At 44.7% G+C, this 20239-nt stretch overlaps 3 protein-coding genes across 4 annotated transcripts in view; 2 read left to right on the forward strand and 1 right to left on the reverse strand.

Moving 5' to 3' along the window:
* Window positions 1-1864: 1864 nt before the first annotated feature.
* LOC112464282 (maf-like protein CPR_2112) lies at window positions 1865-3799 on the forward strand. Its single transcript, XM_025031178.1, has 5 exons — window positions 1865-2205; window positions 2339-2433; window positions 2607-2753; window positions 2819-2965; window positions 3175-3799. Exons 1-5 carry the CDS (start codon window positions 2116-2118, stop codon window positions 3311-3313), a joined length of 618 nt encoding a protein of 205 aa, XP_024886946.1. The 5' UTR covers window positions 1865-2115; the 3' UTR covers window positions 3314-3799.
* Window positions 3800-4331: 532 nt separating this feature from the next.
* LOC112464297 (mitochondrial fission 1 protein) lies at window positions 4332-6823 on the forward strand. The gene is made up of 4 exons (XM_025031212.1): window positions 4332-4464; window positions 4959-5165; window positions 5254-5359; window positions 6060-6823. The coding sequence occupies exons 1-4, from the start codon at window positions 4420-4422 to the stop codon at window positions 6149-6151; spliced, it is 450 nt and encodes a 149-aa protein (XP_024886980.1). The 5' UTR covers window positions 4332-4419; the 3' UTR covers window positions 6152-6823.
* Window positions 6824-11050: 4227 nt separating this feature from the next.
* The window catches only part of LOC112464296 (insulin-like growth factor-binding protein complex acid labile subunit), a 210445-nt gene continuing 201256 nt past the window's right edge, over window positions 11051-20239 (reverse strand). Inside the window, exons 5-6 of one of the 2 annotated variants that reach the window (XM_025031211.1) lie at window positions 18418-20084; window positions 11051-18354 (exon numbers count right to left, since the gene is read on the reverse strand). In XM_025031211.1, coding sequence (XP_024886979.1) covers window positions 17703-18354; window positions 18418-20084 — 2319 coding nt within the window. In that variant the 3' untranslated portion in view covers window positions 11051-17702. Of the gene's footprint in view, window positions 20085-20239 lie in introns of both variants that reach the window. The other variant, XM_025031210.1, reaches the window with a different exon arrangement.

Consider the following 20239-nt stretch of genomic DNA (forward strand, 5'->3'; position numbering starts at 1 on the left):
CCTTCATTCAAGTAAGTTTTCTTCGTTTAACGCAATTTATATCTCATTCCAAGATTATAGATTCTTGCTTATATACATAAGTTTTGATTTAATACTTCTTTTTTTTCTGTGTAGTTATTTACTTATTCATCTCAAAAGAGCATCCACTAAAACAAAGTATTGCAGTATTTTTCCAAAAGTTCTCTTTTCACATGAACAACTATAGATCACTCACCGATTAATACAATAGGATTAAAGATGGAGCGCGTTTACGACCGCGAGTGACATGCAAAGAGAAAAAAAATGCCGCTAAATCTTTGTTCAGCTGGAAGGCTGCGCGGCGCAAAGATGGGTCAACCTTTCGCCTTGCGATTATGTAAGGCCTCGGACTGACTGACCTTTAGGTTCGTTCATGGCATGCGGCATTTACGTAATTTACCGATTACGTTGTATTAGAGTCTGCTTGAGTTGCGCCTGGAGAACAGTTCTCCCTCTAACGCCGATATATTTTCAAACGTGCACCAGATTACGGCACGCATTTACATGATCTCTCTGAATTAAGTATCTGTACATATATGCACATATATACATACGTGTTTATATGTGTAATATACATATATACATATATGCATCTATATATATATATGTATATATTTATATATGTATAATACAGATATGTACGTGTACATGCATGATCTATGAAATGATCGACGCAACGATCTTTCACGCGGTTTTTGGGACACTAACCGAGCGAAGCGATCTTTTCGATCTTTCCTCGGAGAAAGGAATAAGGAACGAAAGATGTTGACGTCAATGATAACAATGGAATAAATAATAGCGAGCTTAGCGTTACATTGCCCTACTTATATATATTTTAATTTTAATACCATTTCTTTTGCTTCTCTCTTTACTTAGGATTATTAAGAAATTATCATTAGAATTTATATTAAAGCGCTGAAAAATTATTCCAACAATCTAAAAAATATTTTAATAAATTTTGTTCATAAAGGTAATTTGTAATTAATATTTCGACATTAATTATGTAATATAAAATTAATTTTCATTTTAAAAGTAACGTAGAGTTAATATTGATGTAGAATTAATTTGAGTTAATTATACGATACTATCAGTTTTAAAACAATGACATGAAATATTAAAAAGATACTGCGCGGTATGTATTTTACATAAATTTCATTTTTCATATTTACTACATAATTATTTAAGTATATATATATATATATATATATATATTTCAGTGATTAATTTTTTTTTTATAAAAACGCTCGACCCGGCTTGTAGGAAGGTCCAGGTTAGGTTCAAACACCGGCCCCTGGCTGATGGAGAGTTATTTTTCGCAACACATCGCGTATTTTCTATATCCTATATTTTCTATATTCTAAAGATTCGTATTAATATCGACATTATTAATTGATTAATCAATTTAATTATTTAATTGTACTATTCTAGCTTTATATAGTTTGATTATTTTATTGTAAGACTGCGTTTCAAGACTGATAATATAACGGCGCGTGATTTGCTATAAATTCACGCGAATAATTATTATTAGACACAAAAGATTCAGCCCGACCATATGGCTTATTAATTATTTAATTCTATCCGCTTGTAATTTTCTTACAAAACTTTACGCTGAATATATGTATTACTTATATATTGTGTTACTTATATGTACCTCAACTTCAAACCGACAAATCTAGATCTATTAAAATTAATATCGAAGTTCCGGCCGACAAAATTCTATTATTCAACAACAATAAAGTAAAAAAAAAAACACTATTGTAGAGCAAGTGCGCTTTTCCCTTTGCCTGCAACGTCCTCTGCGCTCTGCGGCCATTGTTGGCATTATCGAGATGTAAAATGGCTCGCGACTCGCAACGGCTCGCGTTTACCGACCGGTGAATGGTGCCGGCCGCGCCGCTAATGTTTACGTTCGCGCGTTTTTCGCGCATCACGTGTGACGTGTGTCGCGTGTCGTGAATCGCGATCAGTGTGGACCTGGTGTGGAGTGTGTGGACTCAGTGGACTTGTAGCTCGGACGACGTTTCGCGAGTTTCGCGCTGTATAGCAGAATAGCAGGTGTCAGTAACAATAATCGTCAGGCAATAAGCGTCGCGCAGGATGTTGGAGTCGACTATCCAAGCCCTGGCAAGCGGCAGGACGATCCTGGCCAGCGGTTCCCCGAGGCGACACGCCATAATGAAACAATTGGTAAACAATCGCACGAACAATCTTTTCTTTCTCAAGGCGACCTGTATACATGCATACTGTGAACCGGAACAATCGCGCGATGATCGCTCGAGTAAGTTTGTTAATCGCATTAATGTGACTCAATGTTCGTCAGCGCATAAACGCAGAAGTGGTGCCGTCCGTCTACGACGAGAACCTCGACAGGTCCAGGTACGAGGGACACGGGGAGTACGTTCAGGACATAGCCAGGTGCGATAATTACACAATTTAAGGTCCTAACCTCCAAATCCGTCGCTTCGCGGGGCAGAGCGCGACGCTTCTTTTTCCTGCCAGATTCTTTCGTTTCGTGCGGAAACGCGTCGATTGAGCATAATTTCAACGATTTTGGAGACTAGGACCCTAAAGCGTGTAATAATTGCTAGGTACAAGGTGCTCGAAGTGTACGAACGTTTAAAAGCAGACCCGGTACCGCCGTCCTTGATAATAGGAGCAGATACCATGGTGACGATGGGCGACGTCATTTATGGGAAGCCTCAGAATGAAGCGGAAGCTTTCCGGATGTTGTCCAGGTAATAATTGCTCAGCCGGCTTACGTCTGAACGTGATAACGCAGTACCCGACGCCTCTTTCTTAGCTTGGCGAATAAGCAACACGTCGTCTACACCGGGGTGTGTTTGAAAACACCGAAAGCCGAACTCCAGTTTCACGAGTCTGCTAGAGTGAAGTTCGGGGATGTATCGGAGAGGCAAATAAGAGACTATATCAAAACTGGCGATTCCATGTGAGCGTGGCTGTGATATCGCATCGCGATATTGCATTGCAATTAGGCCTGTTTTAGCTCAACTTCTTCGCACGGTTAATCTTTTCTCTTTTTCTCTCCAGCACGAAAAGAAAAAGAGGAAAAGGGTGAACTGTGCAACAAGTTCAGCTAAAACAAACGGGCCTACTGTTGCGATTAGCCTTTGCACTCAAGCAGGAATGTTATTTCAGGGACAAAGCAGGGGGCTACGGTCTTCAGGGTATAGGGGGTTGCCTGATCGAGAGAATAGAGGGTGATTATTACACCATAACGGGCCTGCCTCTGTACTCGTTGGCCAAGCAACTGAACCGAATGTTCGCCAATGTTTAGCGAGAATATCACAGCGTTTGCGCCTGTCAGTACCTGAACCATTGTACCGTCGTTTCCTACATGAATAAATTTTATCACGCTAAAAGCCTCGTAAATTTATGAATTCCCCTATTTGTATATTTAATAGTCCGAACGTTGCGGCTTAATGGGCAATATTTAAGCGCGCGTTAATATTGAATGTCGAGCTCATTAACATTCATGATTCGTATCGCGCGCTGTCAAAGACACAAAGCGGATCACTCGCCGGCATTGTAATTAAATTATCCAGCATAAGGCCGTATAAGTATTCGTTCGATGAAACTTTCTCCCTTTCGTCCCTGCTACAACATATTTTCTAATGCTTTTCTAGAACTCGGAAACGAGTATTCGAGTTCGCGAGCGTCGCATTTAAAAAGAATCAGATTTTATTTTCTTTTATCCAAAAAATACTTTGTTCATCCACTCGTTATTTAAACAGGAACGACGAATTTTATATTAAAATATTAACACTCGAGTATACTTAACTTTTTTTTTTTTTTTTTTTTTTTTTTTTTAGAATATCTTCATTCCTTTTAAGAAACATTCAAATCCGTAACAAATATCCAATTTATTTCTATATATAAAAATGTATATCGAAGTGAAAAGTAATAGACCGATATAAGGCGCGTCGATTCGCGGGCATTCTCACGAAATAAATAATTTAAATTAACATTCTCTCGAGATAAATAACGCAAGTAACAGAGGAAAATGTTGATTCGTGACTTCGCTGACTGGTCAAGGCGCCTTTTTCGAAATCGGACGAGCGCGTTCGCGGGAAACGCTATTACACATTTATCGCTGCGGACTCACACGCTTCTTCTCGACGAGATTCATAAACCGCGCCATCTGCTGCGGTGCGCGGGTGCCGCGGGGTCGGCGGGGTATCGCGCCGGAAGTTTCGCGTCGTATTTCACCTTTTGCGATGCGTCGGGTCGTCCCGCAGTCCCGCACTTGCAGCCGCGTTTCAGGTACCGGGATCCGCGATCGCGTTGTATGTTGTATAGCGTCAGCGTAACGGTCTCTCGGCTTCGGTGCGTGACAAAGCAGGCAAAGTGCGCGCCGCATACGTGCGTCAGCTCGGAAAAGAAATGGAGGACGTTTTGAACGAGGTCGTCTCTTCCGAGGATCTAAAGGTAAACGCGAGAGCGCCCGTAGGATAATTAATAATCGCGTCGCTAATTACCGCTTGCCCCCCGACGTCCCCGTTTCTCGCGCTCGCCGTCCCGATTGTCCCAAACGCGGCGACAACAACGCGCGACGGGAAAGTTAGGTTAGGTTTACGTGAAACTTATTTACGCGTATATTTACACGATGTATCTTGTTCGTCGATTTGCGTCGTTTTCTTTGAGCATTAAGGGAACTCGTTTCATGCAAAATTTTAGCTATTTTGGCGAATCTTGAATAATTGCGTCAGCGAAGCAGATACTCGATGACGTACGTGACGTTCCCTCCGTAAAAACATTGGGTACGTGGTGCGCTTATATTCCGCGAACGAGTGGTAATTAATTTGACACTTGCGACACGTAAAACGAGGTCGGGAATGACGCACCGGACATATCGGATACGTATAATCCAAAGTACATGAATGTTGCATCATGTTGTGACAATGTCGTGATTACGTTTCTAGAAATTCGAATCTGTGTACAATCAGCAGTTACACTCGTCCTATGTTACGCAAAAAGCACAATTCGAATACGCCTGGTGCCTTGTGAGGAGCAAGTATTCGGCGGACATTAGGAAAGGAATATTGCTGCTGGAGGACCTCTATAGCAATCACGATACGGAGAAGCGCGATTGCCTGTACTACTTGGCCATTGGAAATGCCAGATTAAAGGTAAGACATGTGTAACATCACGGATGTAACTGTGGTCAGTTTATTGTAAAGCAATTTTAGATCCTTGACTATTGACACTTACTTCCAGGAGTACTCCAAGGCGCTCTCCTATGTCAGAGCATTCCTTCAGATTGAACCCGCGAATGTGCAGGTGCAACATCTGGAGACGTTGATAAGGAAGAAAATGGAAAAAGGTTTCCCTTTTAAAATTTATTATCGGCTTAAAAGAATAAAGCTTGTATTTTACCTGGGGGCAGTATCTCTAAGGGATTTCTGTGATTTCCTCACGCAGTCTTACTATTTTTGGTTGTTTCTACTAATCCTTCTGCTCTCTTGCATCGCTAAATTTTATATCGATTTTACTTAGCGTGACTATGTTTTTGTATGTCATACTAATTCAATTCATTAACTTTGGAAAAAAATAGCTAATTTTTTGCATGTTTTTGCAGTACAATTTTGTAACGTAACCTCTTCCATAATCTCTAAACATTTTTTTTTTAATTTTATGATTGTTCAGTTTCTTAGTTTCTTCTTTGGGATAGTAGATTATTTAGTTTAATATTTTAATACACGGACTTTAGCATAGATTCGGTAGTTTCGTTAACAATCATTGCTGTACTTTCTGCAACGCATCTATCTTTAGTATTCCATCTGTATATTTTGTATATAATAAGTAATAAATATTTCTACCGACGATGTAAAAAAATCCATATTTAATACCATCAAGTTGTTTCATACGTGTCATATTGTCCTCCTTTTATTGGTTCGGGGTACTAATCGCATCGACTAACAATTAGTTAAATTAAAATTGCAAATACATATCCAGGAAGCATCATCGGTATTTTCGTAATTAGAATTGGCATTGAATCTCGTTTGTTTCTTTTTTTTTTGCAGAGGGCCTTATGGGTATGGCTGTCGCGGGAGGTGTTATTATCGGTGTCGCAAGTATTCTAGGACTGGGCATCGCGATGGCAAAAAAGCATTAGTTACTCCTAAAAAAAAAGAAACTATTAGAACTGTGACTATGCGATTACAATTGTGATGTAACTTGTTTGCGCGAAATGGTGTGTAACTTGCGTCTCGTAATTGCCGTTAGAGCCGGTGAAGTCTCAAATGTACTAGAACGTTGACCAAATCCAATAAATGTCATTTGTAAAGTTACTTCTCTATTAATCACAAAAAAAGGAGAACAAGAAGAAAAACCGGCTTATAAATACGATTTGTTTAATCATTTATGTTATTATTTATATATTTAAACGTATCACGCAAAACAAAACTTTTTGTCAAAAGTATCTGTTCAAAAATCAAACCAATTTAATTTTCACTACATTTGTTGAAGTTATATGCGATTAATTTTTTTTTACATTCCGAAGTTACATGCGATTATTTTGTATATTGTATACGTCACACATATCACACATGGATATGGATATATCACATATGAATTATGGATATACGTGTATTCATGATGTTTTGTATTTAAAATTTTATTTATACGCGAGTGTGTTTAACTGGAGTGTACCAAAGCGTTAAATAAAATTACCGAACGATAAGAGCTATAGCTTTTGTATATAATTAGGGTTGTATTTACAGTTGTATGCGCGTATTGATTTATGTTGTTATCGGATCCTTTTAATAAAAGTCAATGTTTGAAGCTACGTTGGAAGATGCTTTTTCCACGCGAATTATTACTGTGCATACACAACTTCGCTCGACGCCGACCGAGACCTGACGATCCTATCGTAATGAAATTATACAAAATATAGGATAGCGTCCCACTTCTCATTTACGACATCGCACGGGGATTTATTCGCACGGAAAATTTAACGTTTATTCGCAACGAATCGCTTGAATGGATCTTCGCGTTTTTATTCTCGAGTTCAGAACACGTACGGCGTTGATAAGAGCAGAGGTTTGATTCCTTTGATAAAGGCGAAGCGCTGATCCGTAGATACGTTAAACGCGCGTTCAGCATTAAATCTGACTGCCCGATTCCTATTGTATGTTTACCATCCATCGTGATCTTGGTATCTACGCAAACCGCATTATGCCAGATGTGTAAACTGTCTGAGTCCCTTCGTGTGTTTACGTTTGAATGCGATTACCATATTAGATATATGAAATTCCGAATTACATAGGTGGTCATATCTAGCATTAAATGCACCGCCAAACACAGATGCGAACATTGACTCGGGCAATTTTAGCAACAAATATTCCGGCCGTGCTTACCGTGCTGGAGAACAGCGTTTGCGTGATGCGTGGTTCTGTTTGTACGAAACCGCATTTCTCGGCAGAGTTGCGAGCGGAATAAAACAAGTCATTTGAAATATTCGGAAATCTGCGATTAAAATAATGCCGTTTATGAGTGGTTTTGAAAATTCGGGAATTAAATGAGGGACGGATAGAGGAGATACATTTACAACAGGACTTCAAACACTTTTTTTTATATATAGATTTATTGATGACTTTTTAATATCCGTTGATAAAGTTGTTTATGTACAAAATAACTGGAATATCCCTATTAATATTATTATTACTATTATTATTATGTTATTATTAATGACCTATGTTATGGCCCGGGAACTTCCTCTTTTCGCTCGGTTCGACGAGTCCGGAGTACGCGTTCGCTCGTCCTTTTCCATGCCGAAAAACACGAGCGCACCACGCGCCTTTCTCGCTTGCCTTCTTTTCCCTTATCCTCACCCGCAAATGCGACGAATAATATTTACACAGGCCGATCGCGACAGGCGGATCGGTTCCTCCTCCACCGAAAAGCGGATGAAAAGAAGGCCGCGAGATCAGCGGGGACGTGAAATACCTGCGCCGTACTCGTCTCTATGGTACACACCTTAATGAAGGATCCTCGTTAAGTGAAGAGAAAATTGAGTATAGGCGACAAATGCGAATTTCATTAAACGCGTGTTGTGTGTGTGCGTGTGCGTGTCGCCCCGCATCCTCCCGGCGCGGTCGCGTTCTATTTTAAGTTGAATTTACTTCGAATCTATTCTCCGCCTGATGAATTCTCATTTACTTTTTCTCGTTAAGATGAAAATCGGGGGAAAAAGTGAAATTCATTGTTCAGCGATTAGCGTGTTTGCTACTCGACATGTACGGCCCGAGAAATAGGGTTCTCCAGCTCTATCGCGAGGTCTCGATCGCGTCGAATTAAATTCGAAATTCCGTTTATTTGATAAGAAGGAAAAAAAAGAATTTTTGCGCGTTCTTGATACGACGGGGAATCGGCACGAGGACTTTCGTAAGGAACTGAGCAACGCGCGGCGAGAATGCGGACCGTCTACCACCCTCGGGAGAGCAACTCGGGGGTGTATTTACAGCGGGGGGGGGGAGTCGCGGGGAAGCTGTGCCACTTGTACCCACGGTGTAACGACGTTGACGACCGCGATTAATCCGCGAGACGACTAGTGGCGTTAGATATATGGCGCGCGCGAAAGTGATAACCGCTCCCGACCCGGAAATTACGCCGCTGACCCTTCTCTGGGGAACGCGACGCGGCCCGTTTAATAATATATATATTTAAAAAAAAGAACATTCCACCGCGCGTTGCCGTTTTGCGGCCAGAAGTGTCGACTCTCGGACGCACGAGAGCGGTTATCGATTAATAAACGAATCGCAATTGCACGCGGATCATTCTCGGAGAGGAAAAGAGGGATAGATAGAGAGAGAGAGAGAGAGAGAGAGAACTCGCGAATTTCGATCGCATCTATCGCGTTGAAAAAGAAGAAAAACGCACTCTAAAGAGATGATTCTCCCCCAGATTTTCTCTCGAGCATTTTCCGTGGATATTTCTACAGGTATACCTTATCTACCCCTCCCCTCCTCCTCAGCGGCGACTCAAGTCTAATTTAGTTTTCACTTGGCTCGCACTTTTTTTTGTTCCCTCCTTATTTTTCAGCGTGCCTTAGGTAAACGCGCGGCCGTTCAGTCGCGAACTTTTTCAGTCGCGAAGCGCTTTTTACGCGCGAACGAAATTTCGCGCGTGTTTAAGCAAACGCGGGAGAGTTCGCCTCCCCGGTAATTAAACTTGTCCTTCCAATCCAATTCTAACGCCGTATACGGTCCGGAAAGTTGTGCGGGTGTTCTCCTCTTCTTATTTTATTTTATTTTATTTTATTTCCGCCATAATTCGTCCCGGACGATAGCACGGTCGTTCTTTCCGAGCATGCGGGGCAGTATAATAATTTAGAAAAATGCGCGGAAAAATCAAAGGGGGGAAACTCTATACGAGCTCGACGCCGGCCGTTGCCGTCGTCCGCGATAACCGTAACCGTGATTCGAAGGAACGTCTTCCCGATAATCCGCGATCGCGATCGCGTTACTCCGTGGGTTCGCCAGCCTCCAGTCATCTCGCACGAGTTCGGACCATCGCCGATCGATCCGCGATCGTCGAGTCTTTCCCGTTCGCCTCGAAGGAGAGACGTCTCCTTTTCTTCCCTTTTATCTAGCGTAGGAAGAAATCGCTCGATAGATTAGCAGCTTGAAAATACTTTAAGCGGTTTAAGGATGAATATTGCTTTCTCAATAAGGCTTCGCTATGCTTTACACGAATGTACAGTGTTAGTGTGTTGCGCGTGCATTTGTATGAGTATGCGTTTGTGTGTGTGTGTGTCGTGTGTACGTGTACCGGCTCGTCCGCCGATCAGATCTCGATCCTCTATGATTGCCGCCCTCCGAAATCTAAAGTGCGTGGGAGACGAGATCGAAGAATTACACAATCGCTTAAAAATATCGATCGATAGAAGAAGCTTTAAGTTCCGCCATCTTGGAGAAGTGCGAAATATCACCCTAATGATATACGATCTCTCATGGAATGTGCATACCGTCTGATTCATCCGATGAAAACCCACAATTCCACTCAAGCTTTACTCAAGTGCAACTCAAGCACTATAATATATATATAATATATCACAATATAAGATTAGGTCGTTAAATTCGATACATGGGGTACTTTTAACGAAGGGAAATTCGTTTAACCGTTCGCAAATCGTTCACATGGGCGAAATTACTTTCCTCCTAGATCGAATGTGTGTATATTGAATCGAGTACTTTATAGCACGAAAAAAACTATATTCTCGCAATTTTTACATTTTTCAAAAATAGAACACACGTGCGCGAGACAGGACTGATGCAAACTCGAAACTATCGTCCATAAGATTCGCGAGAGATCGCCGTTACATCTACACAGTCACGTAAAGAAAAAAATAAAATAAAATAACAGATCACAAAGAGAATCCCGATTTCTCCAGAGATAAATAAAGGTCGCGCCGGATTCGCGCGTTACGGAGGATCGACCGGTTATGCTTGCCTTTTCACGGGGGGAGGCGTTAAGTCCACCCGTTTATCATATATCCATACCAACGCCCGGGAATCGCGATCACAATGGCACAGAACGCGCATTGATACTAAGTTTATCGAGTGGCGGGCGATAAGCGCCAGTGCTTGGCACACCGGCACCTCCGGCGAGAGAGATTGCATTGCGCGCCGCTAAGTACTTACGCGGAATTCGTCAATCGACACCCTGTCACCGCCCGATAACGGCGTCGCGAGCTCGCGGTCGAATGGCAGAACTCGAGCTTATCTCTCGAACGGCAGAAGGAACTCGGATGAGTCGTGTGTTATGACGAGATATGAGACGAGAGAGAGGTAGCGCGGCGCCTTTTGACGCTGCGCCGCGGCCGATTCAAGGGGGTGGGAGGGGGGAGTCGAGTCAGGATGAAATATTCGAGCGAGACGCACGTGGGGAATGAGACATACGCGATATTATAAGTAGAATAGATACGTTACGTAATAGGAAAATATTTTCACGAGGAATGTCAGGAATACTGAAAGAGAGACGGGAACGGTATAAGTGGTTCTGCGTCCGCATCTTCAATTGGTTCGAGATTTTTATTTTTATTCGTATTTTTATCGGGGAAGCTTCTCTCAATATCTCTATTCGATATCTTTATGGGGAGAGCGCAAACGAACGTCTCTTCGCGAGATTCGATCGTACTTAATATTGTGAACTTATATTTCTTATAAAAACGTTTTCCCTTCACACGTCTCGCTCGATACGTATCATCGTTCACAAGCGCGTAGTCGTGCGCAATCGATACGAAATGGAAAAACGATATAATAGGCCTTATGAACTACCGGCGCTCAATTTTGTACAATAATTTAATATCTCGATTAATTTTACTCGAACGCTCCTCGCTTTCTACGCTCTTCATCGCTCCCTTCCCGTTTTTCCTCCTTCCTTCTCTTACTTTTTTTCGAAAATGCGTCGACTGACTAGCGATACGATAACGTTACAGTTAATGATTTTTAGTATGACGGTCATATCGTAAAATATACATTTTTTTTCGCCGTCCCGCTTCTATCGCGCGACGGCCTTTTAATACTCTCTCTTTCTTTCTTCCGCACGAAACTACCTATGATACTTGAACCCCGACACATTTACAATGCATTTTAATTACAAATACGCTACTTAAGATTTATCCGATGGCTCGCCTCAGTACAGTTAGAGTTAACCGGGAATCGCAAATCACGGGGAAAGCCCCCAGATCGATTGTACGGGTGAGAAAATATATGCAATGATTCTAAACTTAGGCGTTGTTTTGCACACTGCGTCCACGCTGTTTTAATGATTCTCGGCGATATCGCAATACGAATTTGGCAGGAAATGGAAAGCGTGTTGTAACTTACACATAAAATATACGAAGGTATATAAATACATGAAAATAGATGCTATCGTCACTTTAATGAAAATTTCCATAATATATAATATATATTTTTTTTCAGTCATTTTCCGCATCTCTCTCGTCATTGTGCAATATATTTGCATGCGTTTACTACTGATTAATTTTTTTAGGTCTTTTACGTAAAATTCAAAAAATGAGAGAGCAAAAATTTCTTTCATTAAAATGACGATATAGGAAAAGTAAACGTGTCGCATCTTTCGCGAAAGACGCGCGCAAAATGCTATCGTCGCGCTTCGACGTGGAGATTGTAATCGGATCGTAAATAAAAAAAGGTAGCGTGCGAAATGAGCAGGGCGAAACAAGGATTTCACAAGAAATGAGATTATCGTTCGGTAGAGCCTTGTTGCGCGAGACCGCGCGAGCGGTTATGTCGCGCGTGTCGTGCGAAGAAGCTCTTCGATTTGCAAAGTTCGATGAAGATAAAGCGAAAATTCACAAAGTTGTTTTCCCCCGGATATTTCGGTTGGTTTTCGAACTTACGAAATTAGATACGTCCCTACGTTAGTGCCCTCCTCGTCGATGTCTCTCGACGATGGAGCGCCGGAAACGCGTTGTCCTCCCTCGTTTGCCTTCGGCGCATCCATTCACGAGCGTTCGCGTCACCGAACGCGCATTACATATATTCGCAAATGCACGACGCAGCGTAGGAATATTGCAAATCTTTTATGTATACAAATATAATAATATTTCCGCGCGTGTGCATAAACGTAATCGTATCGTCAAGGAAAGTTGTGTGCTTATGTTAGAGTAAGAGATTACTTTTTTTTCTCTTGCGCCAACTTTTTATTCCGCAAAATCTATTCTGCAAAACGAGCGTATAGTGCGAACCTCTCTCGCGAATTTTATTTAAGTAGTCTTTAACGCCGGTTTTACGGTACGTCGAGACGTGCCTGTAAAATATCGAAAATTGTTACGATATAAAATATAGAAATCGTATCGGAACGTGCAAAAAATATTTGGCTCTTCTTCGTGGCAGTGAAAAATTGAGCTGAAATAATGGTCGAAATCTTTTTTTCAGGGTCGATGACGCTTTTAACGCCACCCGGCTATAGAAAAGCGTAGGTCACGTAGGTTTGATTTTACATTGAACTTATTTCTAAGAGTCGTTCGCTGGAAAATAATATTTCATGAACATCAGGGTTATTGTGAATACATGGTTTGAGCCGTTCGCTTTCTTTGCAACACAGAATGCTTATAAGACCATCGAACGGAAAAATTCGGAAAAATCAACGTATACTTCGATTATCGAGACCTCGAACATTGGGAAAATTAAAGATATTTTAGAGTTTTCAACAATTGCCTGAAAATCGCTCGCGGATCTCGAAACTCGTTACGAAGATATATCTCGCTCTCCCTTCGTGCTCCGATCTATTAACCCTCCGTGCACATACGTTTTTAAAAAATTAAAGGTAAAATTATATATAAATTTAAACGACATTTTCCAATAATTTTTTAAAAATTTGTATAATAAAATATGTAGAATATGTAGAAAAAAAATTCGTCCGCCATCCGGAATTTTATTTTTTTGGCAATAACCAATAACTAAATAGAGAAGCAACTATTCGTCAAAATCTTTTAAACGTTATTTTGACTAAAAACAACATTTATCATAAATAATTAACAAAATTGTTATTTACAGAAGAAGGTCCCGTTTAGTGCATACGTGGGTCTGAAACGTGGGTCTATGCGAGATCTGACTCGTTCGTCATTCGACGATACATTGATCTTTCGTAACGGCTCTGGGCCCTTGAGTCCCTTTTCCCACCTACTATTTTTTAGAGAGGAGAACCAGATAGGCAGGCTTGCAGTTTTTTAAAGTTACAAGTAGCTGTTAGGTAGACCTATGTATGCACACGGAGGGTATTGGTAAGTGACAATGTACAAGTTTAACTCTATCTCGGAACGCAGTCGAACGCTGTAAATCTCGCTTCTACCTGACAAATTCGCGTCGCGTATCAAATAATAAAATTCCCCGAATGCCAAATCGGCGTCAACGGGGTGGAAAGGGTTTTACGAGGATGAGTGTCCTTGAGACATGTGCAGACGCATCCCCACGGTAGAGAAGAGAGAATTCTACGCGGTTATACCTAAAAATGGAGCAATATATCTTCCTTCGGCGGCGGCGGCGGCGGCAGCGGCAGCGTTGCTCCATTATCGATAGTAACTTTCACTCCCACTTTCTTTCTTCGCCATTCGATGCATCCGTAATTTACCCCCGATAAATCACGTCCGATACCCGCTATCGCTACCGCGCCCGGTATTTTATTTGGTAAAATTTATTCCTTCGACTCTTAGCGTACGTTGCTCCGCGTTTAATGTATAATATTGTGAATTAAAGTTTGCCAAGCGCATTAATTCCGGATTGTATTAACGGGACTGGATGGTCAACCGAAAGAAGCAATCGCGCCGGAAGTAATCGCGACATTACGCGATGTAGTCCGAGAGAGAAAGAGAGAGGGGGGGGAGAGAGAGAGAGAGAGAGAGTGCAAATCAACACGCGTCGTCTGCAAATACTAAACCGTGTTCAATTTCCGTCCGATTTCCGATGTGTCGCGAAGTTAACGCCTCGAAGCCTAATCCTCGAGAACCCGTTGCAGATTCTACCGGAGCTCAAATTCCGCCACTCTCTCTCCCTCGCTCTCTGTTTCTGTCTCTCCACGCCCAGCAGCGAAAGAGCGATTCGAGCAAGCGAGCGAGCGGTTGCACCGCGCCACCGCCGCCGACGGAGTCGATTCAAGGTGCAGTCACCTTTCTCAAGCCGGGTGACCGTGGAATTCCACTGGGTACACTCGGGCGGAAAAATAATCTCGTTCCGTAAAGTACATCTTCGCCGTACACCTCGCCTCTCCCCCGTTCTCCGCTCTCTCACTCTCTCTCTCTCTCTCTCTCTCTCTCTCTCTCTCTCTCTCTCTCTCTCTCTCTCTCTCTCCTCTCCTCGCTTTCCCGTACTCTCCACCGCGGCCATTACGCCGGTCGGCGAACTAACTTAAACTCGGCCGCGCCCCGTGCATTTTAATGCAGCCGCGATTTATCAGGACTGCGGGATTTTCGATGCCCCGCCGCCGCCGCCGCCGCCACCGCGGAAATTGCTACCCCGTGTAATATCGAGAGTAAAAGTGACCGGAAAATTACCCACGTGGCTGATACCGATGCCGTGATTCAGCGGCGATTAAACGGCAGTATTTCGACGGTGTGCGGACCGGAGCCTGGCTGGAATCCGGTCCACTGTATCCGCGCGGAGATGTAGCCTTTCTCACGAGAATTCGAACCCCGATGTCGCGACAAAACGGGAGGATCGTGTCTCTGTTCTCGGTTTCTCCCCGTGGGGGATACATGATGCCTCTCGCGATTGATGAGCACGACGCGTACGTTCTTCGAGGAACAAAATCGAAATTCGGAAGATTGTATAAAAATAGTCATTGCCCATTTACTAATAATAAATTTAATAATTAATCGTTATTAAAATTATCCGTTAGTTATCTACCAGTTATTTACTAGCCGAGAGAAACGAGAGCTTTGGTAGCGACAGCGTCAATAAGGAGATTTCAGTTTTTTCTAGAAAATATCGCGTTTCAGATCGATCCTTAAAGTATAAACGCGCATTGCGACGTATTACCGCTCGAGAATTCCCTGATATCCACTTTAGAGATCGACGTGACCTCACGATCTGAAAGACACCCATCCGCGGGAACGAGGGAAACGGACGATACCCGCGTTTTAGAAACCTGCGCGGTTCCCTAACAACAGCGTAAACCTTCTTAAGGTTAAATCCCTAAACGCCATCTTACCCTTAACTTACATATCGATCGGAGGAAAAGAAAGAAGAAACGACCGTCCTTACATCGCTAATTCGCGCCGCGATATCAGACAACATTTTGATAGTTTTCTCCGTCCCCGCGATCTCTCGACGCTCGAGGGATCAAATCGCATACGGATACCCGCTTACCAATTATTTCTCTCTTTGTCCTTCTCTCTTTATCTTTCTCTCCTTTCCACTTTCGTAGGCAGATATCCGGGAACTCGACGACGATCTAGAATCTCTTAAAGTTAAAGATAGTCGAGGACGCGTTGACACTAGCTCAACTATACCGTCTCCGTCGTGCCTCTGTACATTGGTGTTTTTATTTAGAAAATAATTCGACCGTTTAGAATATATATATAATTTATGTATATATATATATATACTTTTTTTATTTATATATAGATCTGTATATGTATATATTTATATAGCTGCGTTCTACGTTGCTTATATAGTACGGTCAATCTCCTCGCGTATGATACACGTCTCGTCTCGCGCGACACGAACTCTCGTTTGCGCGCCCGCCTGGAATAAAACGACCGAGGCGGCGATCGATGGATCTTAACGAGTCGCTCTCGGTTCCCCGAACCGTGATCCTCCGGATCCTCGGAGCCGTACGACTCGTTAAGCTCTCGCCCTCGAATCGGCTTCAAGAGTGACTCGGCGTAGACCGATGCACTATCGAACTTCGGTTTCGATCGAGCTCGGCGGTCTCGGCACGATCGTCAAGTGGTCGACCGCGCGTATAGAATTTTTACGCGTGTATTGTGTATGTATGTATCGCATGGAACACAACAGGCTCCACGTGGCCGATGGCCCGTCATTTCCGGGGAGGGAGAGGGAGGGGAGGGGGGGAGGGGATCGTGGACCGACCCTGTCTTCCCACGGGTTATATCCACCCGCCAAGGGATTTCCGTTTGGCATCACTCATCCTCAACAGTGCTGATCTTGCGGTCATCAGTGATAAGACGGACGTGATAAAAATCCTGGCGAAAGTCATTCCCGTGCCCGTTGGGGTCTTCTTTTTCCCGGGATTCTGAGGTGACGACTCCCCACGGTGACGTAGAGAGGGTATTAATCTTCGAGCAGTCGCGCGGGAAGATGGGCTTATTAAGGACCGCTTAGGGTTATAGACGAGGTGTATAATTTTCGGAATGCCATCTCGTTCCGAAAAAGATGCGGCATCTTTCACGGATATATACTTAACGCGAAGTATTACCCGCACCTTTTACGATGGGGAGCCCATTGGTTTTTTGCTTGCTTGATGCATCATTACAGATCGAAAGAAGATAAAGGCGATTTTTAAAAAAATTGGAAAAATAAAAATTTAGAAACATATTTTTAAAAATATAATCTGCGAACAATTTAGACTTTGCGGCACTCAAATTACACTATAAAGCCCTCACAAGTATCAAATAAATGTTCAATATTTTTTTTCTGACAACGATATATCGTGAAGGCGATTAGACGTTATATCTAACAACTCAGCTTCATTTCTTCTCTTCGAGAACTTAAATAAAATTATAAACTAACAAATGTCCCTTTAGCACTGATCGTTGGCTTTTGGCTAATCGCGGCGTCATTGATCCACGATGGCCGGTCCACGACGATACTAATATTTCGATCGTATACGAATAGAAGTCTCGAATAGATTGTATATCGTGGCGATATGGCGAACACACTTTCGGTGTGATCTTTTTGGTCTCGCTTCTTGATATTCTTCGACAACGTTTCGTCAGTCTTCTTCCCGTTTCACCAGTTTCAATTCTTCTCTGTGTTGCGCGACGAAGAGGAACTTTCTTCTGATTGGTCTTCGCTGGCCTCCTTCAGCATCTTTCCCACTTGTCAACTGCGATTTCCTTCCATGTGAAACAACGCGGAGGAGTCCACGGTGATCGTGCGATCGCGATTTTTTTTTCTGGGCTACAAATCCCGTCTCCCGTTTTCTCGATCTGCAACGCGACGCGTCCGATTTATCGTCTACGCTCGGTACGTGCCGATCACGCCCATGTCAAGGCTGTCACGCAACTCCATCTCCAACTGGGCCTCCCTGTGCTTGTCGGACCGGTGCGACGTTACCGGTGGCGGCGGCGGAGGCGGAGGCGGACCGGCGTCCCGCTCGCGATTTCTCTCGCGGGCGGACGACCTGTCTTTCTCGCGCTCTCTCGTGTGGTGACGATAATGATGAGCGGCGTGGCCGTTGACCGGCAGAGTGGGATACGACGATTGGCCGCAGTTGGGCTGATGTCTGGAGGGCAGCGGCGGCGGTGATGGCTGATGGCGACCACCGGCCGGGATTCCGTTCTGAAGTCCGGATTCCAGAGTTCGTATCCGATCGTCCGGCTCTCTGGCGGAGAGTTGCGGTTGCGAGTGTGGCGTACGGCGCAGGGAGTGACTGGAATAATGGGATCTCGTGCCGCTAGACGTGACCCCGTCGATCGGCGCTGCGCTCAGCGAGGCTGTGCCGTCGTCCAAGACACCTCTGACCCCTCCTCCCCCTCCGCTACTTCCTCCTCCTCCTCCTCCTCCTCGGTGACCGGACGCGTTGTTCGCAACGGGCAGCGTCCCCGGGCGGCGCATCTGGCGCGCCGTCTCGCCATCGATGTAGGTGAAGCCCTCGGCGAGGGTGGTGCTGCCGTGAGGCAGGAACCAAACCCCGCCGGTCCCGGGGCTCGCCGCCCGAAGTTCTAGCTACAGCTCCGTCACCGGTATTGGCTTAATACCGGCTGCTATTTGTGCGTGCTGCTGCTGCTGCTGTTGCTGCTGCTGCAGCTGCTGAAGATGATGATGATGATGATGCGTGGGCACCGGCTGGGACTGCGGTGTCTGATGGTGATGGTGATGGTGATGGGCGTGGGCCGAGCGGACGATGTACTCGTCGTCGCTGAAGGTCTTCTGGTACTCGTGCTCCTTCCGCGATATCGCACGATTCTTCCACTTGTAGTCCTTGAGCGCGTCCCGCACGCGTCTGCGACATCGATAGTACAGGAACAGCGCGAGGCCGGCGAAGAGGGCTAATCCGCCGGCGCACACCGTCACTAGCAGAGCCTGCTTGCGCGGATCCGAGAAGGCGCAGCCTAACTCGTCAGCGCTCATGCCCTTGATGGGCTTGCCCTTGGACTCGGGTGGCTCGGCACATATCACCGAGCTCGAGTTCCTCGGGATGAGTATCTCGGCCAGCCAGAGCTGACTGCAATCGCACACTAGCGGATTCTCGCTTAGATCCAACCGGCGTAGCTCGTTCCAAGCGACCAACGACTCCGAGAACGTGACGAAGGCGTTGTCGCGCAGCATCAGATGCCTCAAATTCGGCAAGCCGGCCAGAGAACCGTCCTCCATGGTGGCCAGCCGTTTATTATTATTCAATACGAGAGTCTCTAGATTGGCATTATCCGAGAAGGCCCCCTTTTCCACGGTGGTAAGCAGCTTGGCGCCACACACGTCGAGCTTCTTCAACGTCGACAGACCTTGGAAGGCTCCCGATCGCAGGATCGTGAAGAAGTTCTGGCCCAAGGTGAGCTCCTCCAGGCGTGGCAATACCGCCAGCTGCTTCGTTGGCACTTCGCGCAACTTGTTAGCACCCAGTTTCAAGGTGCGAAGGGCGTTCAGGCCGCGAAACGCGCCGTCGCTGATGTTGTCCAGTCCGGCGCCCATGATATCCAGCACCGCCAGTTGCTCGAGACCCTTGAACGCGTCGTCCGGCAACGCGGAGAAGGCGTTCCAGCCGATGTGAAGCTCGGCGAGGGCGTTCAACGGCGCTAGGGCTGGCGACGGAATAGTTCGCAATTGGTTGTCGTCGAGATACAGCACCCGGAGGGTGCCCAACTTCTGAAACGCGCCTGGCTCCACCTTCGATATGCGATTCTGGCCGAGATCGAGTTCCTCGAGCTTCGACAGGTAGGCAAATAGGCCGTTCTTCAGCGTCTCCAAGTAGTTGTCCCGTAGATTCAACACCGTGAGGGATTTGAGGCCCTGGAACGTCTTCTCGGTCAGCGCCGAGATCTTGTTGTGCTTCAGATGGAGCTCCACGAGGTGCCGTTGGGCATCGAAACTACCGTTGGGGATGGTGAACAGGTGGTTGCTGGAGAGATCGACGTTCTTCAGATCGCCGTAGAACTGGAAGGCTGCCGCGTCCACGATCTTGATGCGATTCTCCTTCAGCACTATCCGCTGAATGCTGGGATTCAGCGCGATAGGTATCACGTCCAGATTGGCGCCCACGCAGGAGACCACCAGGGTGTCGTCGTCGCAGGTGCAGCCGTTAGGGCAGAAAGTCCGTGCCTCGGCCGTACCGAGGGCGAAAAGGCCGACCAGGACGAGCAGGTGGAGAACGCCGATGACGGTAAAGCTGCGTCGCGACGTCTGTAACAATAAACGGAGAAGTTTGATTAATTATGGCAGATAAAAAAGTATTATATGAAGTCGCACATAAATATCGCGATAGTTGTACACTCTAACTTCGGGAATAATTTCGAAGAATAAAATTCGCACGTCAATTCCATTTGAGTTTCGTCCAT

Source organism: Temnothorax curvispinosus, unplaced genomic scaffold (assembly GCF_003070985.1).
Source record: "Temnothorax curvispinosus isolate PA1 unplaced genomic scaffold, ASM307098v1 QBEX01014078.1, whole genome shotgun sequence".
In the NCBI taxonomy this organism is placed as follows: Eukaryota; Metazoa; Arthropoda; class Insecta; order Hymenoptera; family Formicidae; genus Temnothorax; species Temnothorax curvispinosus.